General features: G+C 49.0%; 1 protein-coding gene across 1 annotated transcript in view; it reads left to right on the top strand.

The window, feature by feature from the left end:
* The window catches only part of LOC131096399 (zinc finger protein 345-like), a 356,657-nt gene that overhangs the window by 65,940 nt on the left and 269,932 nt on the right, over window positions 1-20,785 (top strand). The window contains exons 5-6 of the mRNA XM_058044738.1: window positions 8,630-9,128; window positions 10,560-10,566. Of these exons, the coding sequence (XP_057900721.1) occupies window positions 8,630-9,128; window positions 10,560-10,566 (506 nt within the window). The remainder of the gene's footprint in view (window positions 1-8,629; window positions 9,129-10,559; window positions 10,567-20,785) is intronic.

The raw sequence follows: 20,785 nt of genomic DNA, 5'->3' as shown, positions 1-20,785 counted from the left end.
TTCCCACACTCGAAGCACTTGTGGAGCTTGTGCCCATCATGAAGCTGCCCCTGGACTACCAGCTCCAAGTTCTGGCTGAAGCTCTGCCCACCTTCCTGGCTCAGGGTGGGTCTTTCCTCCTCAGAGAACCCTGGGTTGGGTTTGGAGCACCTCCTCCTCATGGGGGATCTCCAGGGCTTTTCCTCCCCATTGGATTCTTTTCCCATGGAGCCACTCAAACCGGTCTCTTCCATGTGGTTCTGCTGTGGGGATTTGTCGTCCCTGATCTTGATCCTCAGCTCCTTCTCTGGTAGAGGAAGGACAAGCACAGGATGGGATTTCCCTCCGTGAAGAGGGAAGGGGAAGGAGATCCCCACAGTGCATCCCCAGCAGGATGGCGTTGGCAGCGGGGTTGTCCTACATAGAGGGGATTTTCTGGGCTGGGAGATGGAGCAGGAGAGAGGGGGAAAGGGGCACTGACTTCCTCCTCACCTGCCTGGGTGTCCTGGGGCATCCTCATCTTCCTTGAGGTGTCTTCCGCCATCTGGCCAAGTTTTAGGAACGGGATATTCCTAAAACAAGGGAGGAAAACAAGGGATGAGTACAATCAGTTTTGTACTGATTTAAAGGCAAACCTGAGGAAGAGTCTAAGCCAGAATTACAATTCAGTAACAAAATAAGGATCAAGGCAATGATACAGAAACACTGCCTTAAACTGACAGAGTCAGGATATAACCTGACACCCTGTTGTTCAGGGTGGTGGCAGCAGTCCCAGTAAATGGTGGTTGCAGTCCTGTTGGAGAGATGAACACGATTCTGTCAAAGCAGTGATCCTGTAGAAGGGTCTGGTCTTCCTCTGGAGGTCCAGTGGTGGTTAGGGAGTTCTTGTCCTCTGGCAATCCAGTAGGCGAGCTGCTCCTGGTGTAGCAAAGTGTCAGCTTATATCCAGGTAGGAATGCTTGGATCCTCCCCCTGGGTGGAGCATCCCACAATGGGAGGATGGAATTTTATCAGTCCTGCAGTGACACTCAATGGCCCATTCACAGGAGATATCTCCCCTGGAGGGCGTTATCAGGGCTGAGTCATGGAAGAGATAAAGAACACTGCCCCACCTGTTTATAACAGTTGCTGAAGGTGGGGATTGAAAACATGCATTTGGTTACATCATGCATGGCAACCTGAAGCAGTGGGGTAATCCCTGCTCAGGGGGTGAACACCACCCCCCTTACCCAAACTGGCTTAGCTGTAAAATTCCCACCCTGGGAATGCCACGCATACAGGGGACAATGTCACACTTGGCCCCCTCCAGGGGAAGTCTGTTTCACAGGCTGGGGGACTTTTCCAAATGTTAGAATAATTTTTTCTCTTTGTCCCTGTCACCTTTGCGACAGCTACAGATAGCTTCCCCTTCCTTTTCATAATCCATATTGGGCCTATTTTCCACTTTTCTTTTTTTAGAATGTGCCAGCAGCTGAGCTGGAGCTGTGCAGGACCAAAGGAATTTGGATTTGCCACAAAATAGCTTCTATTGTAAGTTTATAAAATTTTGGGATTTATTTGCCTTTCCATCACAAGTGACTTGTGGGAAGAGTAAATTCAAGGCATTTTATCTACGGTCAATTTTGATTTCTGACAAGAAACAACATTACTTTGTCTGGTGCCCAGGGGATGCTTGTGAAGCCTCTGTTCCTCTCGCCCTGGGAGATGCCTGGGGGGGTTTTTCCCTGTCCCTGTCACCCTAGGCCATTCCCCAGGGGGTCTCCATCATTCTCACCCCAGGGAATGCCTGGAGGGTCTCCCTCCCTCTCACCCCTGTGCCAGGGGGTGCTCGGGGCAGTCTCTGTCCCTCTCAGCCCAGGGGATGCTCGGGGGTCTCTGTCCCCTCACCCTGGGGGATGCTCGGGGGGTCTCCATCCCTCTGGCCTCAGGCAATGCCTGTGCAGGGCTGGGGACCAGGGGCTCTGTGTCCCTCTCACCGCTGAGGGTGCTCGGGGCTGGGGGGGCTCTCCGACCTTCTCACACCTGGGGAGGCCGGGGGGGTCTCTGTCCCTCTCAGCCCTGCTGTGACCCCACCCGAACATCATCGGGCTCAGAGGGACAGAGACACCCCCAAACCCCCAGAAGGGCTGAACCTGGGATTTGGTTTGGGACTGAGGATTTAGCAAGGGGCTGGAATTGGGGCTGGGATTGGAGTTGGGGCTGAGATTTGGATTAGAGCTGGGATTGGGGTTAAAGCTGGACATGGGATTGGCTTTAGGGCTGGGGTTGGGATTGGGTCTTGGGATAGACGAGTCTGAAACTGGGATGAGATTAAATACAGAACTATAAGTGTGTCTAAATGTGGAGTGAGACTGAGACCAGGATCAGGTTTGGGTTTGAGCTCACCGAGAGTGGGACAGAGGGGATGTTAAGGTGGGAAGGTTTGGGGAAAATCCTGGTTTGGGGAAAGATAAGGTGTGAATGCCTTTGGTTGGGGATTCCTCCCACCCACGTCCATTTCTATAAGTCACCTGATGTCCCAAAATAAAGAGTAAATAAAAAAAGCCACCAGGAATTTCCCATTTCCAGTCTCATCCCTCTTGGGTTATGGTTGGTCCCCCATCTCAGGGCTTCTGGGGATCCCATGGGTCCTGGGGATCCCCCCTCTCCAGGGTCCTGCTTTTGGATTCTGGGAGGTTCTGGGGTCCCAAGGTTCCCCTCTCCAGCCTCCCCTCAGTCCAGCCACTTGGGGTTCCCCCTTCTTTCTACCACCCTGTCCTGGTTTAGGGCAAATTTGGTTGAAACCCTCCAAAAGGAGTTTCCTCTAGAATGCCGATTCAGCAGCCCCACCCTCAGCCAGTTTGGGAAAATATTTCCTTAGAGGAAAGTGGAAAAAAAAGTTACTTTACAGGCAAAGCATTTACCAGCACAAAAATTGAACAATATTAAGCAAAAAAAACTCTTGCTGCTCCAAAATATATGACAAACTCTGAAAGTTCCTCCTTGGGTGGTAGCTCCGCACACTCAGTGTCTTATCAGTGTCTTATCAGTCTGTTATCAGTCCTTCCAACACTGGAAATGCTGTGGCCCAGGCTCAGCCAGGTGGGCCACAGGTGCAAGCTGCCCGTGGTGTTCTGGCTGTTCAGTGCAGAGCAGATTTAAACAGCTCCAAAGAAAAAGAAAAACCACAGTCCAGGGAACTTCTCTGCCTCAGCGAGCTAAAAACTAACTAAAAGCAAAGGACAGCTCTGTCCTGCTGTCTGTCCATCCAGCAGCTGGAATGTAGAGGAATGCAGTGTATGAAAACAAACTGCTGCTTCTTCCTCCTCCCCTTCGCTCTCAGAACCAGCCTTAAAGGTGCAGAACTCATTTCTGGGCTAAACAGACCGATGGGGTACGAGCATCATGAAGTCACCCCAGGACACGCCCCTGTCAGGGTCAGGGGGTCCCGTCCCCGCCTCATCTCCGGGCTGCCGGGGGTCCCCCAGCTCCGGTATCGCCCCTTCCCCTCTCCCCGCCCCGGGGGTCCCCCGTTCCACAGCCCCGGCTCTCACGGGAATCCCCAAAACCAATGTCCCGCCCCGTCGGTACCGGGCCATCCCCACGTGGACCCCCGGGACCCTCTGAGGGGCGATCGCGGCTCCTCTCCCCCCGAAAAAGCTCCTCTTAGGGAGCCCGGAGATATCCGGGGCTCGAGTCCGGGATCTGCCGGCTCCGAACACTCTCCAAAAAATCCTCCTGGAGACCCCTGGCTGGAGCCGGGGCGAGCTCGGCCTCCGCCCTCCCCTGCGGCTCGGGGCTGGGGCGATGCTCCCGGGGCAGGGGGTGCTGCAGGCTCGGCGTGCGGGCGCTGCGAGCGCCGCGATTCTCCCGCTCCCGCTCCTCCTCTCCCTCCTCTTCCTCCCGCAGTTCCTCCGCTGCCAGCCCGGACCCCCCTTTCCCACCGCTCTGCCCCGCGGCCCCGAAGCACCGGCTGCTGGCTGGGGGAGCCCCCGATCGGCCCCAGGGCTGGGCAGGGGCTCGGGGACCCCCCCGGGGCGGATCCGTCCCCCGGCCCGAGCCCCAAATTCCGCTCCGGGGCCGCGGGGCTCTGGGTATTGAGGGGCAGCGTGGGAGCATGTTATGGTTTGACACTGGCACAATGCCAGTGCCCCCATGAAAATTCCCTCTCCCTGGCATCTGCTGTGAGGTGGTACCCGGGAATAAGCAAAGCAGGCTCCTGCTTAGGGAAAAAAAAGGGGGAAAAAAACTTTATTAACTAAACTACAAAAAACTAAACCACAAAAGAAAAAAAAAAAAAAAAACAGAAAACACAAGGCAAATGAAAACTACACAGAAACACTTCCCCCTCCTCCTCCAGATCCCCAGTAGAATTCCATTTCCCAAAATTATCCACACTCGGTCTGGCACCACCCTTTAGAAAATCAAATCTTCAGCTCATGAAGAGTAGACGGAGTCCTTCCTTGTGCCACGGACTTCTTGTCACAATTAGCACCGCCCGGAGTCCCGCTATCTCGTGACATCTTCTTTCAATGCCAGGGTGCTCTCACCACCAGGCATGGGATGGGGCAGAGGCCTGCTTTCAGGGTGGACCATTTAAGGATGCCTCGTCTCGTTCCAAGCAGAGCACACTCTCATCTCTGGGACCTTTGTGCCCCCCATTTCTTCTATACCCCCTGGGGCCGAGGGGTCTCCACACCAAACTCTCCTGGCTCCGAGCCTCTGCTTCCCCCTGCAATGCAGCCTCTGTATCACCAGGAGACAGTCCATGGATCTACAACAAAAGAGTCCAGCAAAATTGCCACTCCATCTTCCCCCATTCCTTCAACATCTCTCTTTCTCTTTGCCAGACCCCCTTACTGGCCAATTTCTTCCTTCATCCTCCACTCTTATCCCTTTTCTAGGAAAGGTAATGTTCTGTGAAGTTTTCATTATCCACAAGGGTTAAAAGCTCTCCCAAGCGGCTGGGCTGCTCGCTGCCCCCCCCTTCTCCTCCCAGCTGTGCTGCCAGCAAATGATATCAAGTTTCAAGGTAACAGTTCCAGCACAGGCTGCATTCTCTCTCCGTCTCCAAAAGGGGGGGGGGGATGTAAACAGGTCGCTCGGTGCCCCTCCACCCTTCCACCGAATCCGGGCCTACCGTAGATGGGCCACGTGGCTTTCCCCTCCCCCAGCCCAGCCAGCAACTGGGCCGGGGGAGAGACCCAACTCCTTCCTGCTGGAAATCCCAAGAGGGCTCTGAAGGACAAGAGCCCTGCTTTTAACTCCTTGGGTTTGTGGTCTCAAGAGGCGGATCCAATGCCCCACTGGTCAAACCAGGTGCTCATCTAAAAATCCAAACACCCATTGGTGACCACAGCAAAAACAACATATCCCAGATGTCCCATTTCCGGTCAAACCACGACAGAGTACCTGGATCTTGGGGCACCTAGCTGCTCCCCATGTTTGGAGGTGCCTGAGGAGGGCTGTGACAACGCCAGGGACATCCTGCAGTGACATCCCCCCTGTCCTGCCCTGGGTGAGCTCAGTCCCAAACCTGACCCTGATCCTGGTCTCAATCTCACTCCATGTTTAGACACACTCACAGTTCTGTATTTAATCTCATCCCAGTGCCAGACTTGTTTAGCCGCAGACCCAATCCCAACCCCAGCCCTAAAGCCAATCCCATGTCCAGCTTTAACCCCAATCCCAGCTCTAATCCAAATCTCAGCCCCAACTCCAATCCCAGCCCCAATTCCAGCCCCTTCCTAAATCCTCAGCCCCAAACCAAATCCCAGGTTCAGCCCTTCTGGGGGTTTGGGGGTGTCTCTGTCCCTCTGAGCCCAATGATGTTTGGGCGGGGTCACAGCAGGGCTGAGAGGGACAGAGACCCCCCCGGCCTCCCCAGGTGTGAGAAGGTCGGAGAGCCCCCCCAGCCCCGAGCACCCTCAGCGGTGAGAGGGACACAGAGCCCCTGGTCCCCAGCCCTGCACAGGCATTGCCTGAGGCCAGAGGGATGGAGACCCCCCGAGCATCCCCCAGGGTGAGGGGACAGAGACCCCCGAGCATCCCCTGGGCTGAGAGGGACAGAGACTGCCCTGAGTACCCCCTGGCACAGGGTGAGAGGGAGGGAGACCCTCCAGGGATTCTCTGGGGTGAGAATGATGGAGACCCCCTGGGGAATGGCCTGGGGTGACAGGGACAGGAAAAACCCCCCCAAACCCCTGCCAAGCCTCCTCCAGGGTGAGAGGCACAGAGACCCCTCAAACATCCCTTGGGCACTGGACAAAATAATTTGGCAGAAATCAAACTTGACTGTGCATAAATCACTTTGATGAATATTTGATTTTCCCACAAGTCAGATGTGATGAAAATGCAAACAAATCCCAAACATTAATAAACTGACAGTACAAGCCATTTTGTGGCAATTCCAAGTTCCACTGGTTCCTGCACAGCTCCAGCTCAGCTGCTAGCACGTTCTGATAAAAGTGTAAATTCAGCCCAATACAGATGTCATTAAAAGGAAAGTAAACTCTTTGTAGCTGTCACAAAGGCGACAGGGATGAAGAGAAAAATGATTCTCACATTTCGCAAAGCACTCAAGCCTGGGAATTCAGGAGTTATTTGGGAATTTAGCTACTTGAGCTGAGCTTCTTGTAGGACTTTTAGCATCCTTGTGTTCCTCACCATGGGGTGAATGAACCTTGTCAGTCTCGCTGGTATCATTTGCTCCCTTTCCTCCTGTGATTTAAAAAACATTTCAAGGAAAGATGTCGCAGACATTTTTTTCATAAAATCCTCTCTTTTAGGATTTGTCCTGTCTGGGAAGCTGGGGCCCCAGAAGAAAAATGCAAACAATAATTATCTGCTGATGTGGAATGTAACAGGAGCATCTGTGATTGGTCTTCTGTGAGTGTTTGGATTTGCTGACCACTCATGGGAGAGTTGGTCCTTGCTTTCTGCTGGACACAGAACTTTGTTATTCATTCTCTTCTTTCTATTCTTAGCTTAGCAAGCCTCTGCAACTTTTCTCTTTATTCCTTTTAGTATAGTTATAATGTATTATATATCATATATCAATAAATCCAGCCTTCTGATCATGAACCAAGATTCTCGTCCACTTCTCTCACCCTGAAGACCTTCATCAGGTCGCTGTAATAGAAGGACAACAAAATATTTTCTTTACACTCTGGACCCACAAAGGCGATTTACCTCATCGGTTCTCCCATAAGTCACTCAGAGGAATCTGCAGCCCAGTTTCAAAGAGTTCCTCAAGAGAGAACCACAACCTCCTCAGAGGAGGGCACCATGCTGTTGTCAAAGGAACTTGGGGTCAGAGAACAGTGCCTAAACTCACTGTGCCAAAATAATTTCACAGTCTGGTGAGTCTGGTTAAGAAAAGTGTTAGAGAGATTCCTCTGCCCCAATTAAGGTGATAATGAGACCAAATCCAAAATGAATTTTATTGAAAAGTAAATGGGATAGAAAAGGGGGGACAGGAAGGGAATGACAGGAAAAAGAGCCCTCCCCTGGGGCAGGGCAAGTGTGACATTGTCCTCTGTGTGTGCCCTTCCCAGGGTGGGGGTTTTACAGCTGAGCCAGTTTGGGTAAGGGGGGTGGTGTTCACCCCCTGAGCAGGGATTGCCCCACTGCTTCAGGTTGCCATGCAAGATGTAACCAAATGCATGTTTTCAATCACCATCTTCATCAACTGTTATAAACAGGTGGGGCAGTGTTCTTTATCTCTTCCATGACTCAGCCCTGATAACGCCCTCCAGGGGAGATATCTCCTGTGAATGGGCCATTGAGTGTCACTGCAGGACTGATAAAATTCCATCCTCCCATTGTGGGATGCTCCGCCCAGGGGGAGGATCCAAGCATTTCTACCTTGATATAAGCTGACACTTTGCTACACCAGGAGCAGTTTGCCTACTGAATTCCCAGAGGACAAGAACTCCCTAACCACCACTGGACATCCAGAGGAAGACCAGACCCTTCTACAGTATCACTGCTTTGACAGAATCGTGTTCATCTCTCCAACAGGACTGCACCACCATTTACTGTGACTGCTGCCACCACCCTGAACAACAGGCTGTCAGGTTATGTCCTGACTCTGTCAGTTTAAGGCAGTGTTTCTGTATCATCGCCTTGATCTTCATTTTCTTTTAAATTGTAATTCTGGTTTAGACCCTCCCCAGGTTTGCCTTCAAACCAGTACAAAAGACAATGTGCGCACCCTTTGTTTTCTTCCCAGAACAGGATTTCCCATTCCCAAACTTTGATTGGATGGAGAAGGAGGCTGTGAGGAAGAGGAAGGATCCCCAGGACACCCAGATAGGTGAGGAGGAAGTCAAATCCTATATCACTCTCTCTCCTGCTCCATCTCCCAGCCCAGCACAGCCCCTGGCTGCAGGACAACCCTGCTGCCAACGCCATCCTGCCGGGGATGCACTGGGGGAATCTCCTTCCCCTTCCCTCTGGCATGGAGGCAAATCCCATCCTGTCCTTGTCCTTCCTTCCCCAGGGAAGGAACTGAGGATGGAGACCAGGGAGGAAAAATCTGCAAGGCAGAACCTCGTGAAAGAGGCCGTTTTGAGTGATTCTAGCGCACAGGAATCCAACAGGGAAGAAAAACCTCAGACATCCCCCATGAGGAGGGGCTCCAAACCCAGCCCAGGGTGCTCTGAAGAAGAAAGACCCACCCTGAGCCAGGAAGGTGGGCAGAGCTTCAGCCAGAGTTCAGAGCTGGTGGTCCATGAGCAGCTTCATGATGGGGAGAAGCCCCACAAGTGCTTGGAGTGTGGGAAGAGCTTTAGGCGGAGCTCCCACCTGATCAGCCACCAGATGATCCACACCGGGGAATGGCCCCACAAGTGTGGGGAGTGTGGGAAGGGCTTCAGCTACAGATCCAACCTTGTGACCCACCAACGCATCCACACTGGGGAGAAGCCCTACGAGTGTCCCCAGTGTCAGAAGAGGTTTCCGAGCAGCTCCAATCTCCTCCTGCACCAGCGGATTCACACAGAGGAGAGGCCCTTCCGCTGCCCTGAGTGTGGGAAGGGCTTCAAGCACAACTTTACCCTCATCAGGCACCGACGCATCCACACTGGGGAGAGGCCCTACGAGTGTCCCCAGTGTGGCAAGAGCTTCACCACCAGCTCTCACTTGACCAGACACCAACGGAGCCACCAGTAAGGGATCCCTGCAAATGCCACAAATGCAGGAACAGCTTCATCCACCACTCCAGCTTCATCCCCCATGGGAGAACCCACATTGGGAAGAACCCTGGTGATCCATGTTCCCCATGATCCATGCTGGGAAGACACCTGTCCCTTTCCCTGCCCCTACCAGTGTCATGATGTGGCCTTGAAAAACATGAGGGTCTTGCCATGGCTGTGTCATTACATTCACTCCCACCTCAGAGAATTTCCAGATGCAGAAAAGGGACACTCTCTCTCTCTCTCCCTGAGAAGAAGGGTGTCATTTCCAAACAGGGGAAATTGTGGCTAGGAAGACCCAGTTAGTTGTGTTTTGGTTTTCCCAGTAAACTGTTTAATTTATCCCTTCTGTTATCAATATTGTTTCAGTTCTGTTTGTCCATTATCTTGTTTGTGTTCCTAATAAATTGTTCTTATCCTAGCCCGGACCTTTGCCTTTGTGCTTTCCATGGGAGGGCAGCGAGGGCAGCGCGGTTTTAGCAAGAGCAGAAAATTGGGGAATCCCATTCCTGAACCCCGGCCCCTGGAAACCGAGCATCCCAGCTGGTCCCAGCCCTGGTGGCCGTGGCAACAGCCTTGGGAGCGGGTCCCTGGCTGGGGCTGTGGGAACCTCTTCCCTCTGGGACCCAGGGACAGGAGTGGAGGGAACGGCTGCAGCTGAGACGGGGCAGGCTCCGGTTGGATGTCAGAACAAGGTTTTTGGCCAGAGGCTGCTGGGGCCCTGCCCAAACTCCCCAGGGAAGGGTCCCAGCTCCAGGGCTCTCTGAGCTGCAGCAGTGTTTGGACAGCGCTGCCAGGCCCAGGCTGGCATTGTTGGGGTGTCCTGTGCAGGGCCAGCAGTTGGACTGGAGGATCCTGATGGGTCCCTCCCAGCTCAGCCAATTCTGGGGTTCTGGGATCCCATGAGCCTGGGGATGGGGCTGCCAATGGTTGCCATGGCAACGGGCTGTGGCTGCAGGCCTGAGCTGGTGTCCATGGCAACCACCCCTGGCATGGGGTCTCCATGGAGCTGCCAAGGGACCGACCATAGCAACAGGGGGCTGTGAAGGTCCGCCCGAAATAAACGGGTGACGAATGATTTTTGGGTGCAAAAATAACCAACAAGAGGCACAGGGGTTTTGCAGTAACAAATCAACAAGGTGCAATTTATTGATTATAACCACAGCTAAATATGCATTTGGTTAAGGGATCCGGGGAAGAGAAGGGTAAGACAAGGAAAAAAAAAGGGAGGAAAGAAGGTCAGGGAATGGGGTATAGCTACCAAGACGTGATGTCTTCGGGGTCCCGCCGCCGAAACTCGCTGGTACATGTCTTGGGGAGATCTCAAAGGACAGTCGGGCCGAACCCCAATATATATACTGTTCTTGGTTGGGGGAAGGTAACTGAAATTAGGTTTCCATGGAGGGGAGAAGTCCATTGTTTTCATGGCTGAATGCTCACATGTACGTTAAGTTTTCCCCCTCCCTGAGTTGGGAGGGAGTACAGTCCCAGTCTCTGGAAGGAGGTTGCCAGGGGGGTGCCATGGGGGTGTCAATAGGGTGCCAGAGGGGTTCTTGGTTCCTTGATGAGGAGATTCGCATCTCTGTTGGTCCATCACGGTGGTTGAAGACAGGCAAGAGGGGTCTTCTCATGGAGCGGGGGGGAGCCACCCCAGAGCTCAGTCCAGCCAGGTCAGGAGTTTGGAAGAAAGTCCAGTTCAATTGTCCAGAAAAGGGCAGCATGCCCCCTTCGAGTACAGCATGGCGTGTTCTGCAAGCATCACTTGTGAGCACACTAGATAAGCAGGAGACTTTCTTTCCCAACCGGCTCAGCACTTTTAACTCTTCGGTAGTCTTTTCTCATGACAATTGTGAGGCAAAAAATGAAGGATTTTCGGATGGACTTCTACACGACTCCGTGACTCACGATTGTCTTGAGGAATCTTCATCAGCAGAGCTCTAGAGTGTCTTCGAAACTCGTTGCACGTTGGTAGCATAACCCCGGAAAAGTAGGGATGACAGGAGAGAGGGGATAAAAGGGGAAGAGAAGGAAAAGAAAAAGGGAAAAGGGGAACCAACAAACATAAACATAATTATTATTGATCATCATAACAACTTCACACATGGTTATTTTTTATAACGATTTCAAAAAATTATGATTAATTTTAACAATTTCAAAAAATATTCATCACTGAAAGCAATATCATTTGTTTAACAATTTCAAAATGATTAAAACAAATCACAAATAATCAAAACAACAAACAAATCATAATATTATCATCGTCTTTTAAAATTATTTTCTAAAAATTAAAGTAACTTTCTGCAAATCATACTTGATATTTAAGAAGTTGTTCTAAAGCACATATGCTTGATTCATAACCGTTTCGTATCAAGTGTTTTGGGAACATCTATTGTATTGAGTACATCAGCTAAGCGGTGTGCATTGACTACAGCTGACAGTCTCTTAAGCTTTTTCATCATTCTCCAATTCAAAATGAATAGGGCTGCTGACAAGATAAAGCCAAGCGTAACTAGGATCAAAAGAACAACAATTGGATGGCACACACTGTTCAGAATGCCTGTGGCAGTAGGTGACCACCCAAAGAGAGTATCCCACCACCTATGCTCAGCATCTTGCTTTACCCTCTCCATAACCCGGTGTATTTGTCTCACGTTGTGATGAACAGTCACCAGGTTCTTCTGTCCGCTCTCCTTGATTTTCTCGAGGATGTCAATCAGGTCTTGATGGAGCAATAGTTGTCTCACGAGGGTGAGGTTCATTCTAATAGGAGTGGGCATCAGCTTCTGGATCAGTGTGTAGTTCGATTGCAGTAGGTGGTGAGAAGTAACTGGAGCTTCATAAGAGAAATCGCATCCTACTATCTTAGTAAAGTTACAAGCACAAAAATTTGAATGATTCTTTGCATCTACTACAACATCTTCTACAAAGACAGAATCACATGTGGTTCTAAAGCATGCACAGCCATTGCCTATGTATATAAGAGCTGTCTGGGTATCCTCATGTGGACGAATTTTGAAATGACAGATATTTTGCTCTACGTCTAAACAAATATTTGATCTATGATCGCATTGCTTTCACAGATGAACTCTTGTTGTTCTCGGACAACACAAGTTTCCAGGTTAACAGTTTGCCATTTGTCATCAACCTGACGGGCCCATCCCCTATGTTCAGTAGGATAGAGATCAGCTCCATTATGGTTTAATCCTAATGCAATAACAGGGAAGACCAAATGTACAGAGGCATTGCGTGTAGTTAGGACAAAAGCAGTGGCTGTGTTTGAAATGGGATCATAGGTAAAGTTCACCAGGTTCCACCAGGATTGGAATTCTCTTTCAAATTCAGTGGCACTGTCCCAGATTATTTTCCGAATTTCTGTGGGGAAGGTGCCTTCCTCGCCCTCTCTTATAATTGCAGCAGAGACAGATTGCATCCACAATTGTGCCTGGATACAGCTGAGGGCTAAGGAAACATTGTTCTGTGTAGCACTAAGTGCATCAATTACCAATTTGTGATCATCCACATTCACTCTTTCCCAATTTGGTAATATGCTTGATAGCAGTCTCTGGTGTGTTCGCAAAAGCCAATAAGAATGACTGCAGTAGTTGCTGTAATTTGGTCAAATCTCTAATTGTGGCAGCCAATTTATTCAAGTTCAATTAATTTACATGTTATGTATAATATCATCACCTGGTGTTACCATAAGGGGAAGGAAAAACATTATTTCTGTTGTTCATCACTAGTGTTATCATGGTTTGTCAGGTCTTCATGTCCCTCGGAGTTCTTCTGAAAAAGTAAACACAACAGACTCTGCCACGAAGAGGCAGAAAAGGTTAGAACAATGGAATTGCCAGAGAGGTTTTGAACAGCAGTGGTACTTCCCCTACAGCAGCAGGGGGTCCACCAAAAACAGGTTGTCCAGGGTAATGCCCTGGGTTCTTGAAATCATCTGCTCCCTGTAGTGAAGGAATTGTGCTTGGAGCTGTCTGGCAAAAAGCAGTGATTTTGGAACACTCATTTACCCTCCATCTATAGTAAGAGGTATGAGAAGTCCATTTAATCTTTTCACCTTCTGCCCTATCCTGCACACTTTTGACAGTAAAGTGAGAAACATTACCAGATTGAATTTCCTGTGGGTTTAGGAAAATCCCAAACCATCCTTGCACTGCTTTAACAGTATTATCTCCTGTAGCTCTTTTAAAAGCATCAGCCTGGAGCAACCCAAATATAAACATAGCATAGGACTTGGTGTTAATACAGACAAGAAAGTAATTCTGTCCCTCACTTTGGAAAATACTCCAAACAGTTAACAGTTCCCCAATCTGGGCATTGTCCTGTTCCTCTCTGTTAGCAGAAGTGGGGGAGAGAGGAGGGGTAGCTTTAGTCACAGAGGCAGGTTTATTTTGGCTGCTACCCAAGCTCCCAGTTTCTTGGATTGCCCAGTTCTCCTTCACCTCCCTGGAAGCCAAGCCAACCACAAACACCCCTTCCCAGGTAGTGTACCTATTCTCAGCATCTTTGAAACCATAGGAATAAAACCCAACAGGCTTTGTCCGACCCTCGGGACCCTGCTGCCAAATGTCTACTGAAAGTTGTGAGGAGGCAAATCCCCACTCCACCTGAAAGGGGTCTGTAGGATAGATAGGGTCCAGTGCTTGGTGAGCTGTCACTTCAAGAATCAGCAATTGCAATGTTTCCTTCTGAGAAGAAGTCCAATCCCATTTTATTCTTTTTCTCAGCAAGTCATAAAGGGGAACAAAAGGGTCATTCTGGTTACTAAGAAGTTTATCTGGTCTTTCTATAGGAGACAGAGCTACTATGGTTTTCTGAAGGAGAATTGCTGTAGGTTTAAGTGTTCCCGGAAGCCTTTGAGTTAAAGAGGTCATAATTTCAGGCTTTACAGGTGATTGGATTGGAGATTCAAAACCAGGAATTAATTTCTTTTCATGAATCAATTGCAGGCAGCCGGATTTGTGAATGTTTTCCAGGAGTTGGTCAAGGGTACCAACCAAAAGGTCTCTCCTTTCCAAGGGGTTAAGCCCCTCAGCCCAATGAGCTGTGTGCTGATTTGGGGACCATGGGATGCGTCTGTCTGCTGTTGTTAGGAACACCCCATGTCTCCAGCACCCGCCGGCTTTTTGATCTGACAAAAGAATCTGATCTCCCCCAATGAGAGACATTTGACAAATCTGTTCTGTTTCAGATTTTTGAGGGAGAAGCCTGTACTGCTTTGCAAGTTTCGTTAATTCAGTAGTAGTGTACGGGATTTCTTTAGTGGTTTTGTGCGGGCTAAAATCTTCATTATTGATATAGTTGTATTCTGTTTTAATTAGAGGTTTTATGTTGTTACAGCAGTGTTTCCCACAATTTTTCATCAGGGTTAATTCTGTTTGAGAACAATTTTGACTAGTGTGAGGAGTTTCTTTCTCCTCTGTTTCTTTTGAGGAATCAGAGTTCTGTGAATTTTTAACATGTTCCTCTCTCAGGGCAGTCCGTAACAAGTTATTTACATTTCTTTCTTCATCCAATTGTTTTTGCAAAACTTCAACTAAGTTTTGGAGGGAGTCTATGATAGCATTTTCCTCACTTTTTCGCTTAAAGCGAGTTTCTATGGCTGCTGTGAGACAGGCACCCAAGACTGAGCAGAGGATGGTTTTATTTTTGCCCAGTTTAAATTTTGTTTCATGTTGCAAAGAAGATATTCTATCAATAACATTTTCTAAGTTAAACCAATTGCAGTTTGCCCATCCTTCTCCCTCCGGAGAAGGTGTGGCATTGTATTTAGCAAGCAGAGCATAAAATTCAGCTTTACCTTTTGCACTGAAGTTTTTAGTCATTTTGTGAGGGGACCAAAGCTACACCAGGGAGTTAACTTAAGTTACACAAATCACACAGCCTTTCCACTGTCCCCTTGCTTCCCTGGGTAGTTGAAGAGACAGAATCAGTCTGGGAGGCCCTGTGAGGTTGCTTCAAATTTGTCTCTTCCTTCCCAGACAGTACAGATACGCACTCACATGAACACATACACACAGAAATGTTTTCTTTGTGAGGGGACCAGAACCTAGAACAGGGAAAAAGCCACTCAGCCTTCGCTGGGCCACCCCTCGCTCCCTGTGTAGGTGAAGGGACAATATCTGTCTAAAAGGCACTGCTTAATTACTTCAAGTCTGCCCCTTCCCTTTTAGACAGTCCAGGTACAAAAAATACAGCAGTAAAAAACAGTAACAGGTTCAAATTCACCTCAAAAACAACAGTAACAGGTTCAGATTCAATTCAAATACAACAACAACAACAACAACATTATCAATATCAGTAACAGCATCAATATCAGGACCAGTAGATGTATCAGTGTCAGTGTCCGTGCCGGTAAAATCAGTAACAGAAGTGACAGTGACAATTTCCCCTGCTTTTGCACCGAAAAAATCTTTTGTGTCAATTCTGGAGCCTGTGTGCTCAATCGAGCGTGAGATTTGGCTTTGGCATGTGTAGTCTGCGAGAGGTTACAAACTACACAAAACCTGCAAAATCTCACTGGCTGCTGGAATCCTTGTCCGTGACGCCAATTATGTGAAGGTCCGCCCGAAATGAACGGGTGACGAATGATTTTTGGGTGCAAAAATAACCAACAAGAGGCACAGGGATTTTGCAGTAACAAATCAACAATGTACAATTTATTGATTATAACCACAGCTAAATATGCGTTTGGTTAAGGGATCCGGGGAAGAGAAGGGTAAGACAAGGAAAAAGGGAGGAAAGGAGGTCAGGGAATGGGGTATAGCTACCAAGACGTGATGTCTTCGGGGTCCCGCCGCCGAAACTCGCTGGTACACGTCTTGGGGAGTACTCAAAGGACCGAACCCCAATATATATACTGTTCTTGGTTGGGGGAAGGTAACTGAAATTAGGTTTCCATGGAGGGGAGAAGTCCATTGTTTTCATGGCCAAATGCTCACAGGCACGTTAGGTTTTTCCCCCTCCCTGAGTTGGGAGGGAGAACAGTCCCAGTCTCTGGAAGGAGGTTGCCATGGGGGTGCCATGGGGGTGTCAATAGGGTGACACCCAGCCAGAGGGGTTCTTGGTTCCTTGACGAGGGGATTCGCATCTCTGTTGGTCCATCACAGTGGTTGAAGACAGGCAAGAGGGGTCTTGCCTGAAGACAGGCAAGAGGGGTCTTCTCATGGAGCGGGGGGAGCCACCCCAGAGCTCAGTCCAGCCAGGTCAGGAGTTTGGAAGAAAGTCCAGTTCAATTGTCTAGAAAAGGGCAGCATGCCCCCTTCGAGTACAGCATGGCGTGTTCTGCAAGCATCACTTGTGAGCACACTAGATAAGCAGGAGACTTTCTTTCCCAACCGGCTCAGCAGCTTTAACCCTTCGGTAGTCTTTTCTCATGACAATTGTGAGGCAAAAAATGAAGGATTTTCTGATGGACTTCTACAACTGGGAACTTCACACCCCATACCGCCCCCAATCAAGCGGCCAGGTGGAGAAAATGAATCATTTGATTAAGCAGCAAATCATAAGACTGGGGCAGGAAGCTAATCTACTCTGGCCCCAAGCTCTTCCACTAGCACTATTGCGAATTCAAACAAAACCTCGAGCTAAAGAAAAGTTGAGCCCTTTTGAAATACTCTATAGAAGACCATATGGAATACAAAAGGGACTGTCCACCCATATTGGAGAGGTAACACTAGCCACCTACATGGTGGCCTTAAACCAACAGCTCAAGAAAATTGAGAAACATGTGGCTGGAACTCGGAGCCGGGGGTTAGATGGGCCAGTACATAACATACAACCTGGAGATTATGTATATCTTAAGTCTCTTACAGAAAAGACCTTGGAACCACAGTGGGAGGGACCATTCCAAGTGCTCCTCACCACCTTCACTGCAATCAGAATCAAGGAGCAGAACGCCTGGATTCATCGCTCTCGGGACAAGAAGGCCCAGAAACCCCTTGAGGAGTGACGCCAGGAGACAATGAACTGAGACTAAAACTTACTTGGGCAAAATGAGTATATTGCGGTCGGGAGTAGCTCATATTTTAGTTTGTAGAATTGTTTTGTGTGTAATCATAGCTGAAGTTTTAGAACTTGAGAGTACCTTTATTCAGAGCAATGCTGAATGGCCTTGGTCCCAGACGTCTAATCAGTATACTGGATCCATGGGAAAACCTTCTGAGATAAAGGATTTAAACCTATCCACTGTGGTAATTCATGGAGATCAGGTATATGAGGAGCAGGAATGGCAGGAACAGAAACTGTGGACACTTCAAGGGATAAGAGGGTAATTAATCAAGGTAGGGTGCCGGATGATAAATGGGACGGCTTATGAGAGACCAAATGAAATTAGTGTCTCAGCCTCTCCTGGTGCATATGAACACCAGGAAATCTGTGATAGCCTAAATGAATCAGACTGCTGGTGTAATTTCACCTTAATACAGCCTGTAGAAATAACTTGCCTTTGGGCACAAGATGATATCGGGCTTTCATTTAAATTCAAAGTAGACACTACACCTTTTACCACAGCAAGACCCTATACAGCCCACAGCAAGACTCAAATAGTTCAGACTCAACCCAAACTTGAACCTGAGGTGTATGGAATAGGCCCCTATGTAGTAAGGAATGTGGGTGAGCAACAACTATTATTCAATCCAGAATGGTCTCTCAAACGTGTGAAGTTGATAATGCAAATTAACATCTCAAAAATCCAACCAGCCTGCTCCTTCTTCCTAAAAACTTCCTTTGAGGGCTGGACAACATGGTGACAAAAACAGGCATATCTCAGGAGCAGAACAAGAAAGGATCTAACTGGCATATTAGGGACAGGATTAGGAGTTTTAAATGGAATTGATTCAGAAATACTGATGAATAAACTGGCTGCTGCAGCAGGTAGCCTAACAAAATTGAAGCAACCCTTGCAGTCATCTCTATTGGCATTAGGAACTAGCCAGTGGCAGATTTCAAAAGTACTGTCAAAGTGGGAAACGGCCGGGGACCAAGACCACAAGCTGATAGTAGAAGCACTTAGTACAGTTCAAGATAATGTGTCTTTAGCTTTCAGTTGTATACAAGCACAGTTATGGGTGCAGGCAACAGCAGCTTTGATCATACGGGAAGGGAGTGAAGGTAATTTTCCAGCTGAAATTCGGAAGGTTGTGTGGGATAATGCAATTGATTTTGAAAGGAAGTTTCAATCTTGGTGGACTATGGTGAATTTCACCTATGATCCTGCTTCTGATGTAGCAACTGCCTTTGTGCTTACCATACGTAATGCCACTGTTTATGTTATCCATCCCACCATTGCCCTAGGATTAAACCATGAAAAAACAATACTCTATCCCTCAGAACATAGAGTGTGGGCACGAAAGATGAATGGAAAGTGGCAGACAGTAAACTTGGAATCCTGCATTACTAGAGAACAGATGGGATTCATTTGCGAAAGCAATACTATTAATGCTCAGGATGTGTGTTTGGACACTGAACAGAGTATTTGTCACTTTGAAGTTCATCCAGTCACTGACCAGAAAACTGTGCTCGTATATACTGGAAAAGGGTGTGTGTCTGAGGACTGCCTGTGCTGCAGTAAAAATTGATAGCAATGATGTTATTCTGTCTAGTAGAAATCATTCTAACTTCTGTATTTGTAATTTTGTTAAGATTATTGGGTGTGGTTTTTCATACTTGGCCCCAGTGACATCCCACCAGCTGATTAAAGCTAATTACACGATGTATCACAGACTACCACCTACCCCTATTAGGATGAACCTTACATTAGGGAAAGAGTTAATTGAGCACCAAGACTTATTGGAAATCTTGAAGGAAATCCAAGAAAATGGAAAGAAAACCTTAATTACTGTCCAACACAATACAAAGGAGATAACCAGGGTTCTACAAAGAATGAAACAAAATACAGATCATCACTGGTGGGATGTGATCTTTGGGCAGTCACCAACTGCGAATGGAATCTTTAATAAGTTATGCCACCCCACTGTAGTTTTACTAATATTAGTTGGGATAAATTTAGGATTATCTATTACATGGTTAATTTGGAACTGTAGAATGCTACAACGAATAGCTGTACTAACCTCTTTGTCAAACGTACATGGTGAAGTGTTAAAAGACACTTATTGTCGTGGAGGTTTTCCTTAAGTAAAAGAACTTACTTATTTCCTAGGAAAGGGGGGAATGAGACAGAGTAGAGATCCATTCTGAATTAGGTGAAATGTCTGGAAAAGGTGAAAAGTCTGTGAGGCCAAAGCTGAAGGAAAAGCCACATTCCAGAGACAACAAGGAGACAGAGAAAGAAAAACAGAAAAGACCACAAGGTCAATTTGCCCCCGACCTAGAAATTCTTTGATAAAGAAGAGCTGGTGCTAAATGTCACACGGAATGAATCTGTATGAACTTATTGTGAAACTGTATGCATATGCATTTGGAAGGGGGATAAAAGAAGACCCGGGGTCTTCAGAGGCACGCATGCCTTGTTGGGGGGCTTGCGTCCGGCGCGCGTCGTAATAAAAGCACACTGAGCTTTACAACTTTTATAAAGTTGCGAAGTTTCTTCTTTTCTCCGCAAAACAGCTCCCTCTGTGGGAGACACGTCCCGAAACCTGGGAGCGGTTGCACGGGGTGCCCATGGTGGGGAAAGGACAGAGGGGGGCAGCTTCTTGGGCAGTTGCTGCTTGGAGGGACACGGGCCACACCCATCCCTGAGCAGCCACTGCCAGCCCTGACCCTCCCTGCCCCGTGACAGCTCCCCCAGCCCCAGGGCACAGAGTCAGGCCCTGTCAGGACCCAGTGCAGCCCCTGCCCAGTCGGGAGCCAAGGCTGGCTCTGGCCCTGGGCTCGCGGCAGGGCTCCCGCGCGGGGCTGCTCCTGTGCCTTGGGCCTCTGGGCACTCAGGGCCAGCTCCGGAGCAGCTGCAGCGGGAGGGACGTTGGTGCATGAGTCCACTTTCCCCGGGGCTGTGAACGAGCTCCAGATGCCTCAAGGCCTCCAGAGGTGCCTCCAGCTTTGGCTGCTGCTGGGCCGTGCAAGGGCAGGCCCTGGGGGAAGAGCTGCAGCCACACAGCCCTGCCAAGGGCTGAGCCCTGCTGAGCCCGGCACTGCAATTACCTTCTGAGCCTGTGCCCGTGCCTGTGTCTGTGTTTGGCTTGACCTTCCTTCCTGCAGCCGGGGCTGCCAATTGGCCTCTGCTTCGTTGGGAAAACACCTCCTTCTGTCCTGCCTTTTGGCCCATCACTTGAGAAACAAAAAGTACACCTTTAAAGACGGAACTGTTCTCCTTTACTTTGATGGCATTTTCAGGACGTCATGCTTATGCAAAAACGGTTGTAATCAACAAATCATCTGGTCTTTTTCAGCTGGGCCAGGGCCCACCTTCCTCCAAACAGCTGCCAGTGCTGAGCAGAAGTTGTGAGTGGATCGTGCAGGGCGTGGGCACACACATGCATGGCTCTGTTCTGGCACCTGCCACGATGCCCCCCGGCCGAGCTTTGGGCTCTGAGCTGGCAGCTCTCCCAGGGGAAAGGCCTTGACCTACCCTCACCATCTCCCAGAGGCTCAGTCCTGAACGTGGGCTGGGAGGCCAGATCACCTTTAGAAACAGGCTCAGCTGCAAAGAAAGGCAGGACACA

This window comes from Melospiza georgiana, unplaced genomic scaffold (assembly GCF_028018845.1).
Source record: "Melospiza georgiana isolate bMelGeo1 unplaced genomic scaffold, bMelGeo1.pri scaffold_29, whole genome shotgun sequence".
NCBI classification, from domain to species: Eukaryota; Metazoa; Chordata; class Aves; order Passeriformes; family Passerellidae; genus Melospiza; species Melospiza georgiana.
This window is presented reverse-complemented; position numbering and strand designations above follow the sequence as displayed.